Source organism: Ipomoea nil, unplaced genomic scaffold (genome assembly GCF_001879475.1).
Source record: "Ipomoea nil cultivar Tokyo-kokei standard unplaced genomic scaffold, Asagao_1.1 scaffold3199, whole genome shotgun sequence".
NCBI classification, from domain to species: domain Eukaryota; kingdom Viridiplantae; phylum Streptophyta; class Magnoliopsida; order Solanales; family Convolvulaceae; genus Ipomoea; species Ipomoea nil.
Window position 1 is genome coordinate 1,623,262 of NW_017619627.1, and position 26,950 is coordinate 1,650,211.

Consider the following 26,950-nt stretch of genomic DNA (forward strand, 5'->3'; position numbering starts at 1 on the left):
TAAAGTTGTAATAATTAGGTACATAAACATGTCAATTAGTTCATCAATGCTCAATTACCTGTTAGTGACCTATAATACTAAGTCACTAAAATTTCGGCGATTATTCGGCAATAAAAATCGATGACGAAAATCAAGGCATCTCCGAAGAAGGCGTGGCCATCTCCTGTGATTGGAGATGGCGACCAAACTGGTCGCCATCTCCTAGGGACAAAGAAAGCAACCAGTTTGGTCACCATTTTCGTCAAGTGGAGATGGCGACCAAACTGGTCGCCTTCTTCGTCCCTTAGAGATGGGATGGTGACCAATTTGGTCGCTATCTCAGCCAGAGATGGTCACGCCTTTTCCGAGGACGTCTTGGTCTCCGTCATCGATTTCTATTGTCGGACAAATGTCAGAATTTTAGTGACCTGGTATTACGGGTTACTAACAGGTAATTGAGTCTTGATGAACTAAATTGACATGTTTATGTACCTAATTGTAACTTTAAAAAGTTTGAGAGTCTAATTGACTTTTCAGTTAAAATTCGATGACATATTTGACTTTTTTTTTTTTCAAAATAAAATAAATCCTCTTGTACAATTCAAATGGCCAATTAAATCAAAATAAGATTACAAACATTGTTTGCTAGTAGTACAGTTGCAGGGTGTAGAGTTCAAATCAAAATAAGTTTACAAATATTGTTTTGCTAGTTTTGCTTTATTTTGGACACGTGTATAAGAATTTGAGGGTCGGTAAATCAATTGAGACACATTTTGTCATTTGACTTTTTACAGGTACTAGTGTACATGTACTCGAGAAATGGTAGACTAATTAAGCGACATTTCCTACAATTTACCTTCTTTACTAAATTATATGACTTTTAAAAAAAAAAAAAAAAAAACTATAATGTTTGGAAAAGTACTGTGTCTACGACGGCAAATGAGAATAATGGAATGGTCTAGCTTATTTTTATTTATAGTAATATAGACACAAACATGATGGTGCCTGGCCTTTTTCGCCTGAGTAGAACTTTGCTATTATTTTATAGCAATAGGAATGTCTTAAACTACCAAAATAAATAACATACTTCATCCGTCTCATTTTATATGTCTAGGTCAGTTAACAAAATTTGATTGAAGTTACATTTAATTCAATTTTTTATAATATTAAATTTAGTATTAGTATACAAAATTTATCTTCACCAAAAAAAAAAAAATATACAAAATTTATATATTTAGAAACTACACTAAAAATACTATTAAATACAAAAAAAAAAATCAAAATTTGAAAATAAGTAAATAATGCTAAAGATAATTAATAAATAAAGAAGAAGAAATTAATTTGACCAATAAATAGTGGGTAAGACAGATAAAATGAGACAGATGGAGTAATAAATACCTTGCCCTCTTCAAAGGTATTCTAAAATTGACTTAATGGAGAATGTGGGTTATGTAAATTATTATGAAGTACGGAATATATATTATTAAGTGATGAAAAACTCTTATACCAAAATTACTACTTAGTATTCACTTTTTCTTATGATGTATTGTATTAAATTGTTTTGGGATAAGGCACTTGAACTCCAAAAAGCTTTATATAACCACCTGAACTTGAAAAAAAATAAAAATAAAAAAATTGGCCCATGTTTACCTGTTAGCTTCCAGTAATTATATTGACTTGGAATTTTCCCTTTAATTTTTAACTTATTTGGCTGATGTGGAATTTTTTTTTTAATTTTTCTTTAATTCTTTTTATCTCTTCTAAATCCCTACTTCCTAAATACTTTGTATATGTACTCCTCTCTTCTCCATCACTCACCCTTTTCAAGTTTACCTGCTCCTTTCTGGTTCATCGTTTTTTCATTTAATAAATCTTCATGTTGCGATTTATTTATTGACACCGCGGATGAGAGATTCAAATTCAAAATCAATTCAGTTGATCAGAGATTACAACAATAGAGAGTCCTTTGTACGTAGTAAGTAAAGATCTAGCATTTGTTGTTCAGTCGAGTTATCATAATTTACATTTTCCCAGATGCTCTGTCGGGCCGGGGTGTGGGAGACCCTCGGAGTTGGGGATTCAACCTGACAGAGTAATGGTGCCAGCACCCGACCCGGGTTGTCAAACGAGTACCTGACTCGACGCCACATGGAAACCCATCGGGCAGATTACTAATGGATGGAACGTTACCACGGTGCCACTTATTGCTACCATTGATGAGAGAGAATTAAAGGCATCAGCTCCTCATTTATGTCCCACCATGTTACCGTTAGGGCTTAATATAAATAGAAGCTCCCCTCAGCTTGAGGGGACACATTCTGATTCTTGTACTGAAACACTCAGCAATACAACTATTGTTACTCATTTACACAAAATAATTATTATCCAGTAACATATTTACCGTCAATCTGTCACAACTTTTTAAGAAGAATAAATATGATTGTATAGTTAATTTGGTAATCATAATGAGAATTGTCTATTTAACTCTTTGGGTTGAGTCGGTAGGTATGAGCAACCTATATTAATTTATTTCGTGATCATTTGTTGATTAGAATCATAAGTACAATCAAATTTCACTCAAAGCATTGTATGTGCTCAATTTGGTTATTGGAATACAATATATGGTGGTGGCTGCGTCAACTTCAATTACCAACTCCTTCCTTGTCTGGAAGAGAAGCAGAATAAATTAAAACTCCTATCAACCCATTTATACAATTCAATAAAAATTTGCTGTGTCTAAATCTAATTAACGAAGCAAAACCCGATTCTAGTTTTCTCACCATTGTAATACTAATTCACGATATTCAATAGTAGTAGAAGGTTTAATTAGAATTCTTTAACATGCATGATACAAATAAGACATACTACATAATTCAAAACTCTTTAACATGACAAACATATATTTATAATTGTATACTTGTATCAACAACCCACTTAGCAATCATCTTGATGATAATTTATTTTAAAATTAACATAAATAAAGACAATTGATAATGATTAATGAACGACAAAATCAGGCATAACCATTAAAATTAATGACAAATTTATTAATCAATAATTAAATTAAGAAATCCATTAAAATTGAGAACTAAATTACAAATTAAGTCTAAATAGAAGTCATGGACAAATGTTATGGCCTATTTGGTAAATGGCTATTAGCTGATAGCTGTTAGTTGTTAGCTGATTGTGTTAATTAGAGGGTATAAATAGTTGATAACATTAGCTGATTGTAGAAAAGTGTTTGGTACTGTTAGCTGATAGTTGTTTGATATAATTTCTTTTCTCAAAAAGCTAATTGAAAAAGTTGCTTGGAGTACCATTTTGAATTTTAGTATTTTAAAGTTGCAAAAAGCTAATTAACCAAACATTTAAACTAAATTAAACAATTAATAGTGATCAAATAAATTAAAATTGACCTATAGGCCAATTTTTTACCAAAAAGGGCCTATATCTAACAATAACTTTTGTGGTCATTTGCAAACGAATTATGCAGTGTTTTATATTTTTACATTCATTTATTTCAAAAAAAAAATATAAGAATGTTCGAAATTGTGATGCTCTTATTAAAAGAGCGAGACTATGAGATACTATTTTATGAAAAATACTTATATGAGAATAACCTCTCAAAGTGAGATGGACTTCTAGTGCGCAGTAAGTAATGGCCTAGCCTCTCTGCTCAGCGGAGTTATCATGATTTTTACTCATTTACATTTTAGTAAATGTTCTATCACGTACGTGAAGCCCTTAGAGTTAGGATGAATGAAAAATATTTATGTCTATACATTTACCATTCACACAATTTCCTATTCTCTTATGTGGTAATTTCTAATTAAGTTATTTTTTTCTTTATATATATATATATATATATATATATATATATATTTTTTTTTATATTAAAAAATTAAAACTTAACATATAGAAAGAATGAAAAGTTTGTGAGTGGTAAATAAAAAGACACTATGGTCCCTGTTTGATAACTTAATTTAAGGGCATCACGGTCCCGATAAACGGTTACTTTCATCCTGAAATCTGAACCAATAACAACCGAACACGTACCAATACCGTATGGAAAACTGTGTAGCCCAACACTGGATACTTCCCCTTATAATTAGTCGACAGTTGGAGTACAATTCACGTTAGAATGCGCGTGACCAGAGGATTATAACCAAGCACGCGTATATTCCTTCCATAACCGCGTGATGAACTATAGCTATATAACAATGGCTGAAACTAACTAGAAACCGAAAAAGTCTCCCAGAAGTCACACTTTCCCTATTATAGTCTCTCTCTGTAATGGCAAAAAGCGGAAGCGATCCGAAAGCGGCGGTGATTTCTGGCGGCGCGATGGGGGAAGTGGAGAAGGTGTTCAGGAAGTTTGACTCGAATGGCGACGGCAAAATCTCGCTGTCGGAGCTCGGAGCGATTCTGAATGCGCTCGGCTCCAAGACGTCGGCGGAGGAGGTGAAGCGCATAATGCTGGAGGTCGATACTGACGGCGACGGATTCATCGATATGGAGGAGTTCGCGGCTTTCCACTGCTCCAGCGACGGAGGATCCGACTCCGAGGACAAGGACCTCCGCGACGCCTTCAGCCTGTACGACAAGGATAAGAACGGGAAGATCTCCGCCAGCGAGCTTCACTCGGTGATGAAGAGCCTCGGAGAGAAGTGTTCGCTCAAGGACTGCCGCCGCATGATTAGCTCCGTCGACGTCGACGGCGACGGCTGCGTTAACTTCGAGGAATTCAAAAAGATGATGGCTAGGTCTTGAGCCTTGATCATTCAGTTTAGCCGAGTTTCGAAATTAACGGTAGGTTTAGCATTTAAGTAGTTTGATCTGATTAGATGCTTATTGCATGGCTGTATTACTGTCCAAACTTCATACTTTTTTTTTTCGGCCAAAAGCTGTTGATATGACTGGATTACGATTTATTCCAAATATTTCTACGGTTATTCCGATCCAAGTCCAATTTCATGAATTTGATTTTGAAGTTTCATTATCATTGATGAAAGGCCTCATGTGAATTATCTTTTTGAGTGGTGCTTACTCCTCTCCATTTAAAGTGATGCCGACTTCTCTCTCTCTTGATTTTTCTGCTTTACTCTTATTGGTTCAGAATTTAGAGTGCCACACAAGGAAATGTGTGGCTCATGGGTGATTGGAGAATGGGGAGTGGTTAAGTTTCTGCCGTGATATACACAACAATATATATGAATCGCGTTTTGTGCACCAACTAATATTAATTACTACTATTATTATATTCTTCATAGTTTTTATTTTCTCTGCTTTGATTACTGGAGTAATCCAACTTCTGATTTGTTGTTTTCTTCTCATGGTGTCGTTACTGCTGGTTTTGACCATTATAAAGTCCATGCTCAATTTTGCTCAATTTTTCAGTATAGGCAGAAAGTCTTCCTTTTTGGCGTAATTATGGGATAGCCATTACTAGTGTACTCTGCATACTTTTCCTTTTTTATGGGATCGCCGATTGGCGGATTGGATATGCTATTTCCCTATTTAAAGGGTCAATGTTTTATAAGTCAAGATTTTCGGTTTCAGAAGTGACCATTATAATTGCTATAAGCCTGTCCTCACATTTCACTATTTGTGCTTTAATTTTACTACACACTTTCTAGGAGCTTTAAAAAAACAAAAAAAGTTGTTTAGCCTCTACATACTCTTCTCTAGATTTCTCTCCCTCAACTTTCCATTCTCTGGTCTTCACTTTTATATGGAGTTTGGCTTCTAAAGTTTTATTACTTTTGACTCTAGGAAAACATCTTGATACTGCTTTTTACATTAAAGCAAGAGTTGTCCAATGCCGCCATAGTGGAAAGAGCACCATGGGGGTGAACATGGGCATTATAACGGACATATAAATTAAATCAACACAATTCACCAGGACTATGTGGTCTAATGGTACTCGGGTTGGACTTCCATTTGGAAGATTATGAGTTCGAGCCTTAGTGGAGGCGTTATTGGTTCTTTGTGTTTCAGTAGGTTGAGAAAGTATATGAACAGATACTACAATGTAATAGAGCCAGTAACTTTCAAAAAAAAAAAATCAACACAATTCAATCAATTAACTCTTTTTTTTTTTTTTGGAAGTTTCAAGATCTTCCTCGTACATTGGAATTTCTTGAGTTATCCCTCGAGCATGCTTAACAATTTGATTCATTGTTCCTCGTGTGAGTCTAGGTTTGGGACCAGTCAAGAATAATCTAAACTAGTTTGCATTCGGATAGCGGCTACAAATTTTCTCGTAAATTAAAGTTTGATTCATTATATTGGATTATGATTTTGTTATTCAAGACATTGAGCATAAATAGCTGTACCAGCCTCTATTATCTAATAGATTTTAAGAAAAGAAAAACAAACATTTTTATTTGATTTTACTATAATTTTCTCTTCTTTTATTTTTTTTAACCCACCCCAATATGGCACTATATCCCCCAAAATGGCAAAAAAAAAAAGTCAAAATATAATACTTGATCATAAAATAAGTACTTACTTAATTTTTGTTTATTTCTTACAATTTTCCGGATATAATACAATGAAGGACCTTTAATGTGAATTTATGACGAATTAAATACCAGGACTATGTGGTCTAATGGTACCCGAGTTAGACTTGAAAGGTTATGATTTCGAGCCTCAGTGGAGGTGTTATTGGTTCTTTGTGTTTCAGTACTTCTCCTAAAGATAACCTATCTAATCTCTTTTTTAATTACCGCCTAAAAAAATTAGCACCCCATAATTCGTGCAAAGAAAATTTGTGAAGTGAGATTGCTTTTGAGAAGGAAGACTTTAAACTTATTTTAAAACGCTTATATAACCATTTATTATTTAAACTATTCATACAAATTGTGCAAAAATTCACTGTTAACGAAACGTTTTATTTAAATAATTTTTTTAAAAGATGTTACTCGTTATATGAATAATGAATCTTATCATAAAATTAAATATGTTTGAATCGGTTTTGACATATGTTTATGATTTTATTTAATTTTAAACGTCTCCATAAAAGTTTTGAGACAAGTTGCAATTAAACAAAATTTGTTAAAGTTGTAATCTAAATCCTATACTTTTTTTTTTTTTTTGTTTTAACTTTTTTAGCCAATTCTTAATTTTAATTAACATTTAAGTGGACCCTAGTTCCTAATACATTTGGCCCTATTTTTTAAAATAGTTAGCCTATCAGTCAATTTTGACTTATTTGACCACTATTAAATGTTTGACTTTGTTAAATAATCAATATGTGTTTTTGATTAATTAGCTTTTTGTAACAATTTATTGCTCGAAAATGCTATAATTCAAAAACCTCTTCAAAGTTGTTTTTTCGATTAGCTTTTTGAGAAAGTCATTTTGTATGTAATCAGCTAACAACTAATTCATCAAACACTTTTCTACAATCAGCTAATACTATCAACTTGTCAAATCCACTAACCCAATCAGCTAATTATTATTAGTTAACAACCATTTACCAAACACCTCCTTTATATTTTATCATTATACTTCTATAAATATCTTTTCTAACCAAAAAGTTATTGAATTTCTTACACTCAACCAACATATCACCATCAGCCCATCACCAATGATTTACCTATTTAAATTGGTTGGCTAAAATAACAATACATTTTTTAATTTATGAAAAAGTTCGGCAGCCATTACTCGAAATTTGTTTGATTCAGAATAATTTTTAATATAATATATTTTACTAAGACTATTACGATATAGATTTAAGATAATTTCATATTTGGCAGGGTGGGGTTCCATTTCTAGTACGAACATGGGGACTTTGGTTTGAGTGTGACTCGTTATATGCAAAAGTGTACAATTTAATATTAGAGCCTTAAAGTTAAATTGATCTAATTTATCTCCTCATGAATCTAAGAATACTGGTTTATAAGATTCATGATATAGTTAAATGAAACAAGGATATTAAAGAATAAAAATAAAAATTGATTCAAATCTTGCCGTTGAAAACAAGCATAGTGCAAGCAATATAAACCTTGGAAGGGATGCATGGAGTTATGTGTACGGAATAATCACTTGAAAGTTGAAACCAATCTTCAAGTCACAAATTCATAACTACTACTAATAGAAAAGTTTAAGCACCAATATACCCAACCTTTCCCAATAGAGCTGGTCAATCTTAAGTATGACAAGCAATTATATTCATCACCCGACTCACTCCTATACTTTCTACTTCTAGTCTAAACCTTATTCCCAGAAGATTGAATCCCCCACCCCAAAGGCCCCACACTCCAGCCCGACAAAGCATCTAGAAAGATGTAAATCATGGTAACTCAACTGAACACAAAGACTAGACTTTTATTTACTGCGCATAAGGAATCCCATCACTTTGAAAGGTTGTTCCCACACTGCCGCTGGTGAAACTCGACCCAGGGTCATTGTTTCTAAACTTCACCCTGTGACCAACTGAGCTGCCAATGCGGGCTCCACCTGGTCTAAACCTGGGAGGCCGGTGGGTGATATATATAGTAGGAGGTTGATTCTATATAATACTCTCTTAAAGAAGTATATAAATATGGTTGAACTTAAACCACCACTTTAACAGAATACATTCCTCTGTAGATCACAATCTCTGCTGTCACATAAAATTGTGGCACTAATAACCCAAAGCACAATGGTTTCTCATCATAAACAGTCACAAAACCTAATCACAACATTGATCATCTCATTCTAGTACTAGTAAAAGCACCATTACAATGTAACACACACATCTTTACATATGACAAAATAGAAGGCAATGCAGATTAGACACCGAGAACCATTTATTTTACATCTTGAAGCTTGTATAGTATAGCACAGTGGTGACACAGCTACAGACCTCTGGAACCCGGAATATCAATCCAGTGCAGCTCGAGTTCCACTTCACCACGCTCAACATTTTGCAGCCTAACGACCATTTTCTGGACAACCTTGTCATTTTCCCACACGATGTTGCTTGCTTCAGCGAGGCAGTTTGTCCTGCACGATTCGACTCTAGTGATTATACTGCCACTGGGAATGTTGTGTGAGCTCATATTCAGATTCTTCACAGCTTCTAAGAATGGTGTGATGTTAAATTCTGCATCCCCCATTTTATCGTCGAGACTGAATGTATCCTTGTCATAGACTTGCTGCAACGACAAACAAAAAAAATAAAATTCCTCATATGGATCATAGTCTGTATATGGAATTGCAATAAATCCACGCCATCCAAAATTTATAGAGAATTTACAGCCTATACTGTCATTGCGTTTATATATCCATTCTGAATGACATGATCTAGTATACCCAGAACGTGTTTCAAGCATAAGCAATATCACTTTTCACGAAAATAGACTGTTTAACCATTATATCCCGCCCCCTTAAAGCTTTGGATTGAGAACATTATTATAATCCTTTTTTTTTTGCAGTTTCTTCATCGAGTAAGGATGCAATGGGATTTCGTTGGATACTTAGCAGGTGCCTATTCACCAGAGAATTTCAAAACGCCATTCATCTTAACCAAAATATCAGCAGCCAAGAACGATTGGCTGCAATAATAGCAGATTTCAAATATATGAGGACACACAAATGCACAACTCCTATAATTTTCATCTTTAATCAGCAAAATTGTGCTCCCAAGAAGTCCACCAACCTTTGGCACTTTCTAATCCCTATTTCTTTTTTCTAGCAACCAAGAATTATTGGTGTATGAATATACAAAAGGAATTTTCTTTTGATCAAAATAATACTATGAGGCACCAAAAGGTGAAGACACATACCAGTTTTATAGGGAGATTTGGGTCTGAGATTGATAGAGTTAATTCTTCATTCCACTCAGGGTTGACAGTCTTCTTCACCACTTTGGTCTTTAGTTTCTGTGTTAAAAGATCAAAAAGGAAGCAAAACAAGAAAACAATACTAGCTGTGAAACAAGCCCAAAAGGAACATAAGCACATGTCCTAGTAATTTGCTGAAACAAAAACAAATGTTTCTTAATTGAAAACTATGGTTTAAACTAGAAACCATTCAATACAAAGTTAATGGTCTATGGTGTCCAAACAAGTAGCTCAGTTGATTTTTGGATGGCAAATTGTGGGTAAGGAAGCAGGATCGAGCCCCGATGGCAAGGTGGGAGTTGACTCTTTGTGAACATGATCCTCTCACCTAATAGGTTAACCGTGATTTACACATAGCAATCATGTCGGATTGGAGCGTGGGTCGGGGTGAGGGATTTGGCCTTTTGTTGCAAGTTAATGGTCTAAAGCATATTAATACAGGGCTTCAGTTTTCTGGGCATTATTTTGACATTTTGAGATGAAATCCAAAAATGAATGAACTTTGTTCTGCACTTCAGCAAATCTACAAACCCAAAACAACCCAAAGGGAAAATTCAAGTCAAAAACTCATCATCTGCACCAAAGCTTTCATCTTTCCCCCAAGAAAACCATGGGTTTTTGACTGATTAGACAAAATGATCCAAGAAATCCCATCAAAATCTGGAAATCAAACACCCTGAGACCATGAAGCTGCAGTAAAAGCACAGCACACAACGAGAAACAGCAAACACAGCGATTACCTGCTTGCCCATGCGCACAATAACGTATGGGTCGCTGGTGTTGACATCTCTCACAGCCAAGTTCACTCCTCTGCGAATATGAATCCTCAGAAGCCCCAACAAGTTCTCCATTGAAACAGAAGCTCTGCCCTTCATTTGCCGCTGCTAACTTTATGGCCGAACCGCGTGAATGAAGAAAGAGCAGAAGGGTGAGATGGGGGTGCAAAGGGGCCTATTGGTTGAGGCTGAATGGCTGACGCTAAACACCTAATTTGTCCAAAATTAGCAGAAAAAGTGATTTCGTATACAGACTTGAAAATAAATGTCAGATTTTAAATGGCTAAATTGGTACAATTGAACATATAATTTATTTATATAGAACTTTTTTTAAATCACGAGGTGGTTCGGATCTTTCTCTGTTTGTTCATTTAACGAATTTATTTATATTCATTATAAGGGCTTTAATATGATTATTTTTACATGGTCTGGAAATGGAAATACAAACGGTAATTTCATAATCAAATTAATTATTAGAGAGCAAATTCCAATTTCAGTTCACGACTATTGCCTTATTGTCACGTTTACTCATTCTTTTTAAATTTTACCTAAATCCATAATTGACTTTGTGTACAAAAAAATTGACTTTTATTTATTTGTCACAATTAGTTTTCAATCTAATTTTTTTTTAATCATTCAATCGTTTAATAAAAATGATTAATACGTAATTTGATCTTTAAAGTTTTTTGCTTTAACATGTAATTTTTCTTTCTCTCTTTGTAACTTCTTTTAATTGAGTGATGAAATTACACGTTACTGATCTTTATTAATTGTGAAATTTAATAAAAATTAAGGACATAATGGGACAAAATTTAAACAGTGTGATTAAATGTGACAATGTTGTAATGGTTTGAGGCTAAAAGTGAAATTTACTCATTATTAAATTACGGAGTACCTGCCAAGGACCTTGTGGTCTATACGTCTAGTACTCTAGTGGCACTAAGTTGCACTCCCATATGAGAGGTTGTGGGTTTGAGCCTTGCTGGAGGTGGTATTGACTTTCTCTTTGTGCTTCAATAGGTTGAGAAAGTAGTTATGAATAGACACTGCATTTTAATAGAGTCAGTAGTACTCTTCTAATTTCTAACAAGATAATATTGTCATTGTTTATTCGTCGAGTGACTTTTCTATTTTTAATCTCTCAAAATTTTCAAATAAGATTTAAAATATTTTAAAATTCCTTAACTTTTATGAAATCTCATATGTTTTTTTGTAAGCACATTTTAATTTTAATTTGATTGATTTCAAATTTGAGAGATCAAACATAATCAAATGGAAAGTTGAAAATCAAGAGTAGAGATGTGCCAAAAGGATGATTTCCTCTTTACCCTCTTGACAACTTGGTTAGTTGTAACATTTTTATTTATATTGAGAAGATTATGTTTACATTAAAAAGATGATGATGAGTAATATTTGATATATATGGTAAATGGTAAAGAATAATTATGAAAAGTAAGAGAGTTGGTATTTAATATATTTATACACACGGGCAAAATCTTAACAATGCGATGACAATTTAGACCAATAAAGCTTAGAGTACAATACACTAGCACAACATTCACAATTTAGGAGTATTAAACTTATTTGTTCTTTACTAATGCTAATTTTGGCTACTTTCACTACTAGAAATTATGGAATTTTTGACCACCTAAAAGTAATCTTAAATCACGTCGAAAGCAAAAAGTGGTCGGAAATAGCAACAAAAATTTTTCCGGATACCAAAAGTGGTCGGAACAAGGCTTTCGACTTGATTTAAGATCACTTTCAGGTGGTCAGAAATTACATAATTTTCAGTAGTGTTTGGTGTGGTTATTTTGGATAGGGATGGTGGTTTCATTTCTGCCAAAAATGGTAGATTTCGATGCTTGAATGATCCCTATTTTGCTTAGGCATTGGCTGTGAAGGAAGTGCTTTCTTGGGCAAAGGATAGACACTTTACGAAAATAAAAGTCTTTTTCGAATTGTCAGTTGGTGTGCAGGGCTATAAATCAGACGTTCATGGACAATTCTTATGCAGGTTGTGTGATTAATGATAAGAAATTATCAAAAACACTTTGAAGTAGTGTCCTTCAATTTTATTTCTAGATCAGTGAATAAGGCTGCCCATGCTTTAGTTCGGGCTGCTCTTTCACAGATTGATTCTACAGTTTGGATTTCTTTAGTTCCTTATTGTACTCAACATTTGATTTAATAAATTTCTCTCTTTTGGACTTCAAAAAAAAAAACTTGTTTGTTCTTATAAAACTTTTTAGATTAAAGGGATCAAAAAACAACATTTTTAATTAAAAAGTTATAAGTTAATAGTAAACATACAATATCTATATTACAAACGTTACCACTTTTAATTAGTTATTGAAGTGATTTCATTTCTTCCATTAATAATTTTGTTAAAATTTATCATTAATTTTCAAGAATTCTAAATCATCAAGGTTAATCAAGGAATTTCATCCGCTTTCAGTTTTAAAAAGAATTTCCCCTCTCAATTTGCGCTTAAATTCTTTCTATAACTTAATAGCCAGAAATGCAAAATGTGGCAAATTATGCTGTGCAAGGTAGACACAGTTCTAAAACTGTTCATAATTATGAATAGAGTTAATACTCATTTTGGTCCTCTGACTATTAGCTAATACTCGATTTAGTCCCAAAGTATTAAACGTACTCAATTTAGTCCTCTCACTTTTAAAATCACACCCAATGTGATCCTCCGTTACAATTGTCGTTTATCCACCGTTATTTTGAAGGCACAAGCGTCATTTTAGTTAAAGGCCAAACCCGTTTCTTCTTCTGCTAGCCGCTGAACGTGGAAACTGCCCAGGCCAACGGCGTCGTTGCTGATCTCTCTTCATCCAGGAAGCGCCGACCGACTACCTTGAGGAAGATGGTTGGCGGCATTGGCTGGTCTTCGGTGTCTCCTTCACCTCCGATGAAACAGCAGCGCCGTTAGGTCTGTCTCCTCCGACTGCGGAGAGGACAGTTGAATGGTATTCAGAGCAGTTGTACGGTGGGGGTTGGTGTTCCTCAGGTGTCAACTAATTATTCTACCGGTGGAATATTTCTAGGGTGCAGCAACATGCCTTTTCCGGTCACATTAATGAGAATGGTGTTCCAGTGTTGTCATCTGGTGCTCTAGCAGATGGGGTCAATGGGTGCCCTGCTCTTTCTGGTTCGAATTTGAATGCTCTGCCTGCTGGGAATAGATTGGGTTCTAGAACCCCTGGGATTAGTAGACAGGTGGCTCAGGGATGCCAATCGAATCTGGGGGGGGGGGGGGGGGTGGTGCTCCTCTGACGTTGAATGGCTCTCCCACCGGCGGAGATACCTCTGGGCTGCCTCTTCCGGCCATTTCCAGTCATTGTGCAAGCAGTGAACCATCTGCCTCTTGCACTATTGGTTCTACTGATACCTATTTTGTTGAGAGAGTTAATGATGGTGATGAGCAGGGGCGGACCTACAGTGGGGGCAGTGGGGTCAGCTGCCCCCACTCACCCCACCCCCACCCCTTATATAACCCTTGTATGTATATGTGTATATATAGTAGACGTTTAAGTATAAGTATTAAAAAATAGAGAAATGTCAATAGAATGTGGCTTAGCCCAGTTGGCTGGGCGCGTGGGTGGTTTGGACGCAGGCCAGGGTTTGAATCTCCTTCATTTATTTTCAACATTTCCTTTTCTTATTCTTTCACTATTAACACTATCTTTTCTCATTATTTCACATTTTCACTATTATTAAAAGTGCATATTGCTTCAACACAATAATATAATCTTCATTTATATATTAATAATGAGATGAGATGTGTAATTTATAATAGATCTTTACTCAAATTATTTTATCAAATTGATTATGTTCATATTTTGTTATGAATAAAAATATAATGTTTTTTATGTATTTTATAATTTTCTTACATCCAATATTATTTATGGCTATACTTTTTAAGTGTTTCATTTTTTTTTTCTAATTATCTATTTTACTTTAATATTTTGCCCCCGCTGAAAAAAATTCCTGGGTCCGCCACTGGTGATGAGGTGTTTGGTACCAAGCGTATGAGGTGGGTTCCTAAACAAAATAATAAACAAACTAATCCCACTAATAACTAGCAGAACCGTTACAGTAATGTGGTGTCACGAAACACTTTGGAAGGGGATGAATATAAGCTGGATTTTCTTGTGTCTAAGGAAGAGATATTTCAGTTGGCAACATACATACATACTAACTTATACCTTCTCCTTCCTATTCCCACTTTTCTTTTCAATGTTTTCTTAGTTATTTTGCCCAAATTTCAACTAAAATTATACATAGATAAATATCATCTTCTTGAATTTTTTTTAAAAAATTACTGTGTATTCTATGTGTTTGGCTGAAGTCTATAAAGAGCAAAGTCTAGTATCAATTGAGATTTCTCCTACATGTATGTTTTTGGTTGTTGAAATTAGAAGACAGAGCCATTTCTATGGGAGAGAGAGGTTTCATTAAGCAACAATCTCTTCTTTTATGAAACAATGCTTATTATCCTTTTTGTCAAAACAGATTCTACAACATTTTTCAATTTTTATCCTGCCGCCGAACCACCACCTGCTACGCCAGAGTTCGTTGGAGGGGAGGTCTGCTACGCTAGAAGGTCGCCGGAACACACCCCTGTCGCCTGCTCTTCGATCTGCTACTGCCGCGGGCTACGTCGAGCGAAAGGAAGGGAGAGACGAAGAGGAAGGAGGACGAGAAGGTTGAAGAACCTGGGGGTTCTTGTTTTTTTATTTTTTTTTATTTTTTTATTATTTTTTATTTTTTTGCGAGGGAGAAGAGGCTGAGGACGGCTGGTTTGTGTCTTCACATTTTGACGAAGATGATGAAGAAATCTCCACTAAAATGACGCTTATACCCTTCAAAATAACGGTGGATAGATGGCAATTGTAACGGAGGACTACATTAGGTACCGTTTTAAAAGTAAGAGGACTAAATTGGGTACTTTTAATACTTTGGGACTAAATCGAGTATTAGCTAATAGTCAGAGGACCAAACTGGGTATTAACTCTTATGGATATATAGTTAAAAAATTATGAATATATAGTTTTATAGTTATGAACATAGAGTTCTGGACATAATTATGAACCTATAGTTCTGTAATTAGGAATATAGAGATTCAATAATTGTGAATATGAAGTTTAAAAATTTTTAATATATAGTTCAGTAAAAGTTAATTTCAGCAATGGTCTTCCGACTATTGCGATTTTCCAAAATTGATCCTCGACTTTTAATTTGGACAAAAAGACACTTGACTTTCTAAATTGTTCCACAAAAGGTCATTCTGTTAGGTTTTCGTTTGTTGGCCGTCAGTTTTAGGGGTAATTGTGTCTTTTCATTATATTGTGTCTATTAAGTGAATGGTAGAATGGTAAATTACTTGGTCTTCTAATTGACTGGTAAAATCCCCAATTGTAAAACTTAATTTGATAACCCTAAAATTGAATAAGTCTCAGCGAGCGAAATACGTAGCAAGCAAGACAACATCGAGCGAAATTCAAGCGATGGTGTGGTGAATAGCGAGAAAGCAAGACTGAATTCGACGTAATACGCAGCAATCACAGTTAATTTGTTCATTGATTCGACATGTATGTACTTAGTTGCCCTAACTTTTGTGATCTTGTGAAGCTTTAGAGTCGCAATAGCAGGTGTAAATACAATTTAGAGTCGCAATAGCAGGTGTAAATACAAAATCCGTAGGGACCATTTTTGTTTGTAACAATAGCAGGTTTTGTGTTTACTAGAGTTGTTTTTGTGTAATATAGCATGTGTAATATATGCTTTATTATAGTTGTTTTGTGTTTTGTGGGGACCATTTTTGTTTGTTTATGCTTATACATGTGCTCGCTGGGGACCATTTTTTGTTTCTTTCTATAAAGTGTATTGCATACTTTATTATTTGCAGTAGAAAGTAGTTGTCACTAGTACAAAATTAAACATAGAAGACTGGCATTTAGCCACTGTTGTTGAAAGAACAGTTGCCTAATCTTAACCCAAAATTTGTGATGGCAATTTTGTAAATAAGTGATCAATAATCCGCCACCGTTGTTATCTGTAACGGTTGCCTATTCTATTTCTTATGCATTTAAAAAATATATTGCTTTGTAATAGGCAACCGTTCTAAGAGAAATGGTTGCCTTAAAAAACAAATTGCTTTATAATAGGCAACCGTTTCCCTTCTAAGATAAGAGAAGCGGTTGCCTATAGGCATCCCCTTTCAGATCAGATATGATATTGTCGTCTCGCCTCCCACGCACGCTCTTCAACTTCAGATCTATATTCTCCATCGCACACCCACCGGCTACCACCGTTCACTGCTTCACGTCGCACCCCGGCCACCACCGTTTGCAGCCACTGCGACGTCGCGCACCGGCCACCACCGTCGATGCACATCCACCGCGACATTGCACACCACCAACTATCATCGCACGCACATCCACTGCGACGCCACAGCTGCCGCTTCCGCCCTTGAGTGCTAGAGATCTGTTCGATCAGCCGGCGCCTCCCTCCCCCGGTTTGCTGCAGGTTAGGTTTTTTTTTTTGTTTTTTTTTTTTTTTGTTTTTTTTTCAATTGTTAATTTTGGTTTCTGATTTTAACATTACTTGATTTCAAAATGGATTGGTTCATTGGAAAATGGAAGCTCATGGAGTAATATACTATCCGTATGGAGTATTTTAATTTGTAAATTTAGCTATTTCTATTGTGAATTATTTGTAAATTTGGTGATGGATTTTTTGAGGTAGGAACGAGCTAATCTTAGAATATAGATTTTAGCTTTGCTTGTTAAGATTTGTTAAGTATCGAGTTTGGTAACATATATACAATTAATAGTGATAGACTGGAGTAGTCATTACTATAATGTTCATTGGTTTAAAACAAAATGCTCTTTAGTACTGTAGTGTTGATCAAATTTACTCTTCATGTTTAAGGTAAACAAATGCGATGCACATTTGATCTACATAGCCACCACTCAGACTATACCGTTGCTATAGCATCCCAGCTTGTGTTGAATTTTAGCCTACTGAAAATATTAAGTAGGCATATACCATAAACCGAAGGTGTTTGGTGACTGAATGCAAGTTTTGGCAGGTATCCTGACACCAGGGGAAGCGGGAATGAAATGGTTTCAAGGAACTGTGGATGCTGTTAGGAAATTTACGTGGGCATTTGAGGTGGGTCTATGTTGTTCTTCATCCACACGGGATTGATATGATGTCTTGTGAATTTCTTTGTTTTTCCACTCTTTAAAATTTGGAGATTTCACCGGTAAATAGATAATATACTTATTCTATCTGGGGATCAGCTTTACAAGATGGACTACATGGACCTGGTGCAGGTATGTCCATTATTTCGAGTAATTAAGTTGGGCATTTCTCATTAGATTGATCTCGCTGCTAAGCTATGAGGTTTCTGGTTGTTTAAACAGAATCACATTGACTGCAATTATGATATTACTATTTCTTGTGTGGCAACCAATGAAAGGTAAGAATTTCCATTTGTTCGTTGTCTAAAACAATACTCCTTATTTGTCTATATATCATGAACTAGTTTGAAGTTTGAAACTTTTCGCAATTGAGCTTCCAACTTTGGGCTGGTGAAAATAGACCATAGCGGTAGAGTTGTCTAGTTTGTTAAGAAACCTAAAGGCATTGATCTAAAAGAAATGGTAGGCACAATAACATCTTGCATCCGTTTTTGAGTTTCCCCTTTCAAAGAAAGCGAATTGTAATAATCTTTTTGTTGTATCACAACAAGTAGATACCATTCTTCTGGGGTAGTCTTCAGAGGAAGCCAGAAGAACCTTTTATTGCTTCAATAGGGATTTATGTATTTAGGACGGAGCTTCTCTTGAATCTTCTTACATGAAAATATCTCGCATTCAATGACTTCGGGTCAGAAATCATCCCCGCAACTCTCATAGACCACCGCATTAAATAAATCAGCCCTGGGAATAAGTGCATCTCCATCAGAAGACAATATGAAGGTAATTGGTATTCTTTTGGGTAGATGAGTGATGAAGACTTTGTGTTTTTATGCATCATATCATGTTTAATTGGCAAAACTCATTTTATGTAATTACAATTGATAGAGTATTCAAATTAAAAGGAGGATTGCGATATCATTATACACTTTAGTTTAAGTAGGTGGTTATATATAAAGATTCTTAGAGTGACACTAAACAAGCAAAGAACAAGAAATATGAGTTAGTACTATAGGTGACTGTGGCGATGACATTTATAGATTGTTATCTTAGCTTATTTACTCTACCTTTGATTTATCCTAATTAAGAATGTTTATATCGGGTTTTAGATTTTAGAAAAAGGGGGTGTTACAAGTTGGTATCAGAGCAGCGCGAACCGCGGGACATATGAAAATTGAGCTGTGAGACTTAGTATAAGAGCCCTAGGTTGAAGTCCTAGGGTGGTTAAAGTTAAAGAAATGAGCCCTAAGTTGTGAGTTATAGGGTGCGAAAGATTGCCTTACTTGAGCCTAGAGAGTTTGACCATAAGCTAAGTGTTTAAGAATAAAATTTTCAGGCTAAGAAGTTTCTTTGAGGCTATCAGTCGTGTATAGGAACGTAGTGAGATTGCGAGTTTCATGCGCATGCTTAATGTGATTTCATGCTTTATTAAACTTTTTAGCATTCAGCTTATTTTGTTCGCAGAAGTTGTTAACTATGTGTTAAAGATTTATTGAATCTTGAGTATATCGTCGTGTTCATTATGCCAATCTTCTATTCTAAATCCCTTGTTGTTGATGGCATGATAATCCTTGAATTTGTACTGTCGAGTTTGAGCTTATGCTTTATGGAAATTATCTCGTAACTTGTTGTTGATCCCTGTGTTATTCTGATTACCTCCTGTTTGCTTTCATGTCTATCGAAGCTATCAAATGCCTAGAGTTGAGTATGAGAAGTTGTTTTGATTGAGTTGAGCCTTGAATTGTTGATAACATCTACTCTTGGCATTTTCCACGATTTATTGTTGAAATTGTATTTAGAATGCTTATAAATTCCTTCTAAGTATTCTTGTGAGCTTTCGTTGACTTGCAATGCTAGTAGAATTGAATCTTGATGCTAGTGTGATCTTGTTGCCATCTTTATTGTGGAATCTTGTTGTATTTGACTTGAGCGTATTACCCTTGAGTCCTTATTGTTGGAATCCATTGAGTTGTTGAGTCAAGATCTATTCGTTGTTGTTATGCCATTGGAATCCATATTTGTTGAGTTATTCCTATGAGCTTATGTCTGTTGAGTATTCTTGAAAGTGTTTTGTTCTTAAAGAGCTATTGTATTGACTATGTGTCCTTTTTGTACTCTCGGATCCTGTTGCTATAGTCTTGAGATCGTCCATTGTGGTATTCTTTCCTTGTTATTGAACTATTGAGCTATTGAGCTATTGCTTCGAGATCATCCCTCTTTTATAGCTCCATTTGGAATCCATTGGTAGTGATCTATTGCCTTGATATAAATTTTAGAGAAAATTTCAATTTTGGTCCACTGACTATTGCACTTGTGTTAATTGCAACACCTGACTTTCAAAAATGTTAATTTAGTACCTTGATTATGCAATTTTTATCAATTTTGGTCATGCCGGCCAAATTACCGGCCAAATGTGACCGGAAAATTTTAAATCAACAATTTGTCTTAAATAGAAGGGATAAAATTGTCATTTCAGATCACCATTTTCTTCTTCCTTGCACTGGCCGGAATTGCATTGAAATTACCGGCGAAATATGCCATTCCACGTCGTCAGACTTTCCCATGCCCAATTCGGTCACCATCTCCTCCATTAACATCAAAAGCAAATTCTAGAAACTCCACTTGGTAATTAGAAGAATTTGTCATCTAACAAATGATGACTGCTTCTTCTTAAAAAAACAACAAATGATGACTGCTTCTTCTAAATAAAAAAAAAAAAAAAACAAATGATGACTGCTTGCACAGTTTTATTGATTTGAAGGTTAACGCAGAACCACACACCCCATGGACCCAGACAAGATAAAATCTGTTACCTGACTTACATTATTGTAATTTTCCTGTTGGGCAATATGAGAACTGCTAATAGGTTTCCTTCGAAATGGATTGTCGTCGGAGAAGATCGATGCGGTGGCAGCATTCGCCGAGACTTCTCCAAACAGGTGTTGGAAAATGCTGGATGAATCAGAGTTTGGGGTAACTTTTCCGCTTTCTTTGTCGTGTAGTTTCTTCGATTTCTTGGCCGTTACGGATTTTTGGTTCGGAATTGGAGAGAGTAAAAATCCACTTTCATGGCCACCGAAGAGCTCGACGGCGTGGACGAAGCGGGCACGAAGGGTGCTGATCCAACGCATTTTGAGGGCCGCATGCTCTGCTTCACAGGAAGCTTAGGGAGAAATGTCGATCTCATCATCATCATCATCATCCAGTGAGAAGGCGGAGTGTTGTGGTGAGGATGAAGGCGATGGTGGTGAGAAGCTGCGACTCCTATTCCAACTTCGTCGTACTGATTGTGGGGCAGTTCGTCAAATGATGATGAGTTCCAAAATTGATAGAGAACACTGTGAAATGGGAGGAAATTAAAAACGGAGGTGAGAGGTGAAAATGGGTCAAAAGCTAGCTTTGTTGCTGGGTTTGTGGTGGCGGTGGCACCGGATCCGATAGGAGTGCTGAAGACGAAGGAGTTATGTGGAGGAGACTAGGGTAAAAGACGCTTTTGCCCTTATCATTTAAAATTAGTTGGTGAGTTAAAATTTTTCGATCACATTTAGCCGGTAATTTGGCCGGCGTGACAAAAATTGACAAAAATTGCATAGTCAAGGTACTAAATCAACAGTTTTGAAAGTCAAGTGTTGCAATTAACACAAGTTCAATAGTCAGTGGACCAAAATTGAAATTTACTCTAAATTTTTATTGCATCTTTATTTGGAATCCGTTAATATTGAGTTATTTTCTTGAGATTATTCTTTGTTGTGCCCTTCTCTTGGAATCCGTTTTACAACCTTTGTTTCACGAGACTCCTTTGTTGAATCTTTGAAAGTTGAAAGTTGCTTTGTTTAGCCTTGTTAATACCCTTGAAAGTTGAAAGTTGAAAGTTATGTGAAAGTTGCTAATGTGACAAGTATAAGAGTTATGCATATATCCTGTTAGTGGGTTTTACTTGTGTGATCTTTACTGTTGAGAAAAGAAAGTTAGAAGTAGTGAGATTTTATTTTTGTGAAGTAGTAAGGTAGTAGCGTATGCATCGAGACAACCGAAGAACCTGATGAAAAAGGCTACTCTACTTGCGGCTTGGAATCAGTTGTAGCTGTCCTTGCTCGAAATGATCGACATCGTCTGTAAGACCTAAGCTAACCAACCCCAAGGGTTGAAGTGAATCTTCGTACAACTAGAGACAGATATGAAAAAAAGGAAGTGATTAGAACTTAAAGGCTTCGGGTTAAGGATTCTTAATCGTGGAAGAAATACAAGTGTAAATGTTGATGCAACAAGAAGAAGTCAAACCCACCCAAGTGGATGCTTTTGAGATCAATGGTGAAAAGAATTTCAAAGATTAAACTTGAAGGTTAAAAGAAAAACTTGGGGCACCGAGAATTTAAACTTAAGGGTGGATTAAACAAACGTAAAGGTGATTCCATCTATCTTTGAATGGATAAGGAATGGATAAGTTAGGTGTTGTGAACTCCGAAAGAATGAAGTCTAAGACGATTGACAATGACTTTGAACTTGTGAGATATATGAAGGTGGGAAGAAAAGTTGTAAGTAGGTCGTATGTTTTTATGAAGTGTGAGGAACTAAGAATTGAATTAAGGAAATGGCAAGTTAAGGGATGTGAACTTGGAAATGATAAGTTGTGTGGAATCTATTTCATTGTCTTTGCTTCTTGAGATTCCTTTTATTGAATTGAATCCTTGTTGAGATTGTTATGATGGCACAGTGGACAGTGTGGGGAACTTATTTGATTGACTTGAGATGATATTTGATTTGAGTTGGGCAACCCGGTAGAAATGTATCCTGGGTTGTCGGATCTAATTCTACTTATTGGGCCTGGAGAACCCAATAGGGGTGTATACACTTAAGGGATTAGAGCTGATCCACTATTCGAGTCTTTTACTTCGTGAAATCTATATTCGGGTATATGACCCCATGAACTTGAGTTGTCTAGGAGCCCGGCCTCCACACTGATCTACTAGTAATCGAGTCACTGAGATTGACTCCGTGATATTTGAGATGTTGGTGTCCTTGTGAGGACTTGAGAATTAATATTGATTGTTCTATCATGTTGAGAATCGAGATATACTTGAATTGTGTGAACTGATCTACCTTTCCTGCCATTCATATCTTGATATTGTTATTCTAGTGGTTGAATTCATTTATTGATCCTTATCCTATGATGACCATGTTCTATCTCATATTATTGTTGAGTATTGGTTGATGAACCGAGTCATGTCTTTATTGATATCCGTTGAGTTGATTCCGAGCGGGTATCATTTCCTCTGTTTTACTGAACTAAAGTTGAGTAGAGATATATATATGTATTCCCAAGTCTCAAAACCTATTTGAAGTATGAAAAGTATATCTATGTATCTTTACACATTGGAGTGGGGTTACTTAGCATTTCTCACTAATCCTTTTAAATATGTTTTCAGGTATGGAGTAGTCCAGCTTTTGAGAGCACGGTAGTTCGAGCCTAGCTTCTACCTTGTAGCTAGATCCTTTTATTTTATCCTTAGTTTGATGGCCAGTGAGCCTTATGTTAGACTTATGTTGTTTTGACTAACTATGACCAGTTTGACGTTTATGTTTGAGGATTAGACTAGCATGTGCATTTGGGTTGAGTTAACCTAAATGTGGCATAGCATCCCCGTTGGATTGATTTAGCTTCCGCAGCTTATTTATATCAGTTAGACTTTATTTACCTATCTTTGCCCAGTTAATGCTTTAAGTTGTGACTAGAAATCGGGGGTGTTACAAACTGTTACCAATTATGCAATCAAAGAAGGGAAGGACTTGAAATATGAAAAAAAAAAATGACAAAGTTAGATGTGTTGTGAAGTGCAAGCATGATAGTCGTCCATGGCAGGTTACCCTTAGGTATGCTAAAGATGACAAGTGTTGGAGGGTCACTGTATTTAAGGATAAGCATGATGGGTGTGTTAGGACAAAAAATAATGCAATGGTGAACTCCCCAATAGTTACTAAAAGATGGAAACAAGAGATTAAAGGCCATTTGAAGTGAAAAACAAATTAGTTTTTACACAAGGTTTGCACTGATGACCATTACACCATAAGTAAGAAGCAAACGTAGAGGGCTTTAACTAAGGCTAAAGGTGAAATAAACTGTGAGGCTGAGGACTATTTCAATAGGATTTAGAGCTACTGCAAGGAAATTCAAAGAACAAATCCCATGACTAAATGTGTTGTTAAGTTGAGTGACATGCTAGAGGATGGGAAACAAAGATTTAAGAGGATGTACATATGTTGGGAGGCTATTAGGGAATGGTTTAAACATTGTAGGAAAATCATTGGCTTGGATGGTTGTCACCTCAAGTGTAAAATAGGAGGACAGTTGTTGACAACAGTTGGGATTGATGGAAATGAGAGTATATTCCCAATTGCTTACGCAATTATTGAAGGTGAAAACAAGGACTCTTGGAGTTGGTTTTTAGAATTGCTAAAGACGGGCTTACAGATTGATACAATGTCAGAAAATGAATTTACAGTCATGTCAGATAAGCAAAAAGGACTCCTACTAACCTTTGAAATTGTGATGCCAGCAGTTACACATAGATTTTGTGTTAGGCATTTACATTGCAACATGAGAGTGGCAGGTTTCACAGCTAATCCAATCAAAGATGGCTTGTGGAAAGCAGCTAGGGCCACCACACTCAACGCCTTTACTGCAGCATTACAAGATTTAAGAAATCTAGATGAAGGTGCATTTGCTTGGGTTGCTGATAAGCAACCATCGGAGTGGTCTAGATCCCACTTCACTGGAGCACCACACTATGACATACTTGTGAACAACATCTCAGAATCTTTCAACTCCATGATCTTGGCAGCTAGGGAAAATCCTGTGATTAATTGCTTGGAGTTAATTAGAAAAAAAAAATTACTACAAGGTTATTTGAGTCCAAGACTAAGACTATTGACTGGAATGGTGTAATTTATCGAAGCATTGTGAAAAAGATAGATGAGATTGAGAGGCAAGCTGGAGGATTGATAGGCTATCAGTGTGGTCCCAAGCTATTTGAAATAATAGGGACAGTTTCTGGGCAGTATAGTGTGGATTTAGGGGCCAGATCTTGTACTTGTAGGAGATGGGATCTAACTGGAATTCCTTGTCCCCATGCTGTTTGTGCAATACGGATAAAACATGGTAAAGGACCAGTTTGGCATTATGTGGATCCTTGCTACTACATTTCAACATACTTGAAAACTTATGAGGGTTTTATAAAGCCTATGTCTAGTTATGAAGAGTGGACTGTCACAGATAGAGAACCTCCATTGCCACCAATATATAATGCTAAACCTGGAAGACTTTAGAAAATTGAGGAAGAAATCTGCTGGTGAGACAAGTAACTCTGCTAGGACAAGTAAAGCTGGTGAGAGAAGAGAAGATGGTGTTTACTTGACCAGGAAGCATGTTCGTTTGCATTGCACCAAATGCAAACAAACAAGTCATAACAGCAGAAAGTGTCCACAAAATCCAACACAAGTTACATAATTTCATAATTAACATTTCAGGTTGTTAGTAATTAACATTTCATGTTGTTACTAATTAACACTTACCTCTTAATTCTAGGTTCCAGTGAGGGTTCCACCATAACAGCCATTCCAGGTTCCAGTTCAGGTGCCAGTCCAGGTTCCCATTCAAGATGCAGTCTAAGTTCCCCTTAAAGAGGCAGTCTAGGTTCCAGTCCAGGTTCCACCAATGATGGTTTCCAGTTCAAGAGCCATTCCAGGTTCTAGTTCAGGTGCCAGTCCAGGTTCCCCTTTAAGATGCAGTCCAGCCAGATGTTATTACTCAGCCTGAGGTGGAAGATAACCAATGTGAGATTCCAGATGATGTTTTGGATGCTCATTGGCATCATATTGAGGGTAATGATGGAGGTAATTGTTTGTTCACTCAGTTTACTCCAATGTTTGCATTTATTAAGTATTAACTCAATTGTTGACAAACATGTCTTGTAGGCATTACAAGTGTTAGAGAGAATCCACCAAAAAAACCAAGAAGGAACAAACTCCCAATCAAGAAGTATCATACAAGATCAGGGGATTTCAAGTCTAAGTTTTTTGGGAATGACAAAGATCCAATCAATTTAGTTTAACTAATGTATAGTTACTATTTTTTTGGATACTATGCATTTTGGTAATGCAAATAGAATGTATTTTGCTAGTGGAAATGGTGTAGTTCATTGCAGACATAATGTGTAGTACAAAACTGTAATTTAGCTTTGTTTTGGTGTTGCCTTTTAGTACCTACTGGAGATGGTTTGCAGATATAATGTAAATTGCTATTTGGTATGCTACTGGAATGTAATTTGCAGATATAATGTAAATTGCTATTTGTTATGCTACTGGAACGTTTGCCATTTGGTGTGCAGTTTGTGTAACACCCCCATTTTTCGGCATAATTTAAAATCATTAAAGCTTATGAAATAAGGATAAAGCTATCATTAATACCCAAAACAGAGCAGAAGCTAAACATAAGTGTTGGGGTGTTATGCCACATATAAGCTTGAGAACCTAGATGCACAGTCTAAAACTAACTAAACAAGGCATAAACCATAATCATTATCCAATTACAAGAATGACTAACAGGCCGTCTAACTAAACTAGAACTAACTAAGCTAGGAACTACAGCACCTTCTAGCGCGCCCTCGGCCAACTAATCAGTACCTGAAAAACATGCGGTATCACAACCGTTAGTGAATAATGCTAAGCAACCCACTCCCACGCGTTGAGTACAATACATATAGATATAAGAAATCATTTTGAGACTTGGGAATACATAATATAGTCCTAAACGACTCTATCTTCAAAACCAGGAGTAAGACTCAAGGCATATCAATAGACTCGACACGACAAGGCACATAAAGACACAGCATGCAACTACGACCACGAGACAAGACAACAATAAGACTCAACAATAACAAACAAGAGCACATAACAAGACATGTCCATGTTCCAACCTTATAACACTGCTTCATCCTTATAACAGTTCCAACCTGTACCTCCAGTCCACCCTACACACCACATCCTTATCCCTCCGGGGCAAAGAATGCCCCTCGCCTACAAGACCTCCTACATAACCGCTGATCTCATAGCATCCGCAATGCCTTTAAATCACACACCGGTACCGCGG

General features: G+C 35.9%; 2 protein-coding genes across 2 annotated transcripts; one reads left to right on the forward strand and one right to left on the reverse strand.

Moving 5' to 3' along the window:
• Positions 1–4,137: 4,137 nt before the first annotated feature.
• LOC109168501 (probable calcium-binding protein CML18) lies at positions 4,138–4,952 on the forward strand. Its single transcript, XM_019317538.1, has one exon. It carries the CDS (start codon positions 4,273–4,275, stop codon positions 4,747–4,749), a length of 477 nt encoding a protein of 158 aa, XP_019173083.1. The 5' UTR covers positions 4,138–4,272; the 3' UTR covers positions 4,750–4,952.
• Positions 4,953–8,520: 3,568 nt separating this feature from the next.
• Positions 8,521–10,785, reverse strand: LOC109168500 (protein C2-DOMAIN ABA-RELATED 1-like). The gene is made up of 3 exons (XM_019317537.1): positions 10,550–10,785; positions 9,753–9,848; positions 8,521–9,122 (listed from the first exon to the last, which is right to left on the reverse strand). The coding sequence occupies exons 1-3, from the start codon at positions 10,682–10,684 to the stop codon at positions 8,823–8,825; spliced, it is 531 nt and encodes a 176-aa protein (XP_019173082.1). The 5' UTR covers positions 10,685–10,785; the 3' UTR covers positions 8,521–8,822.
• Between the last annotated feature and the right edge of the window lie 16,165 nt (positions 10,786–26,950).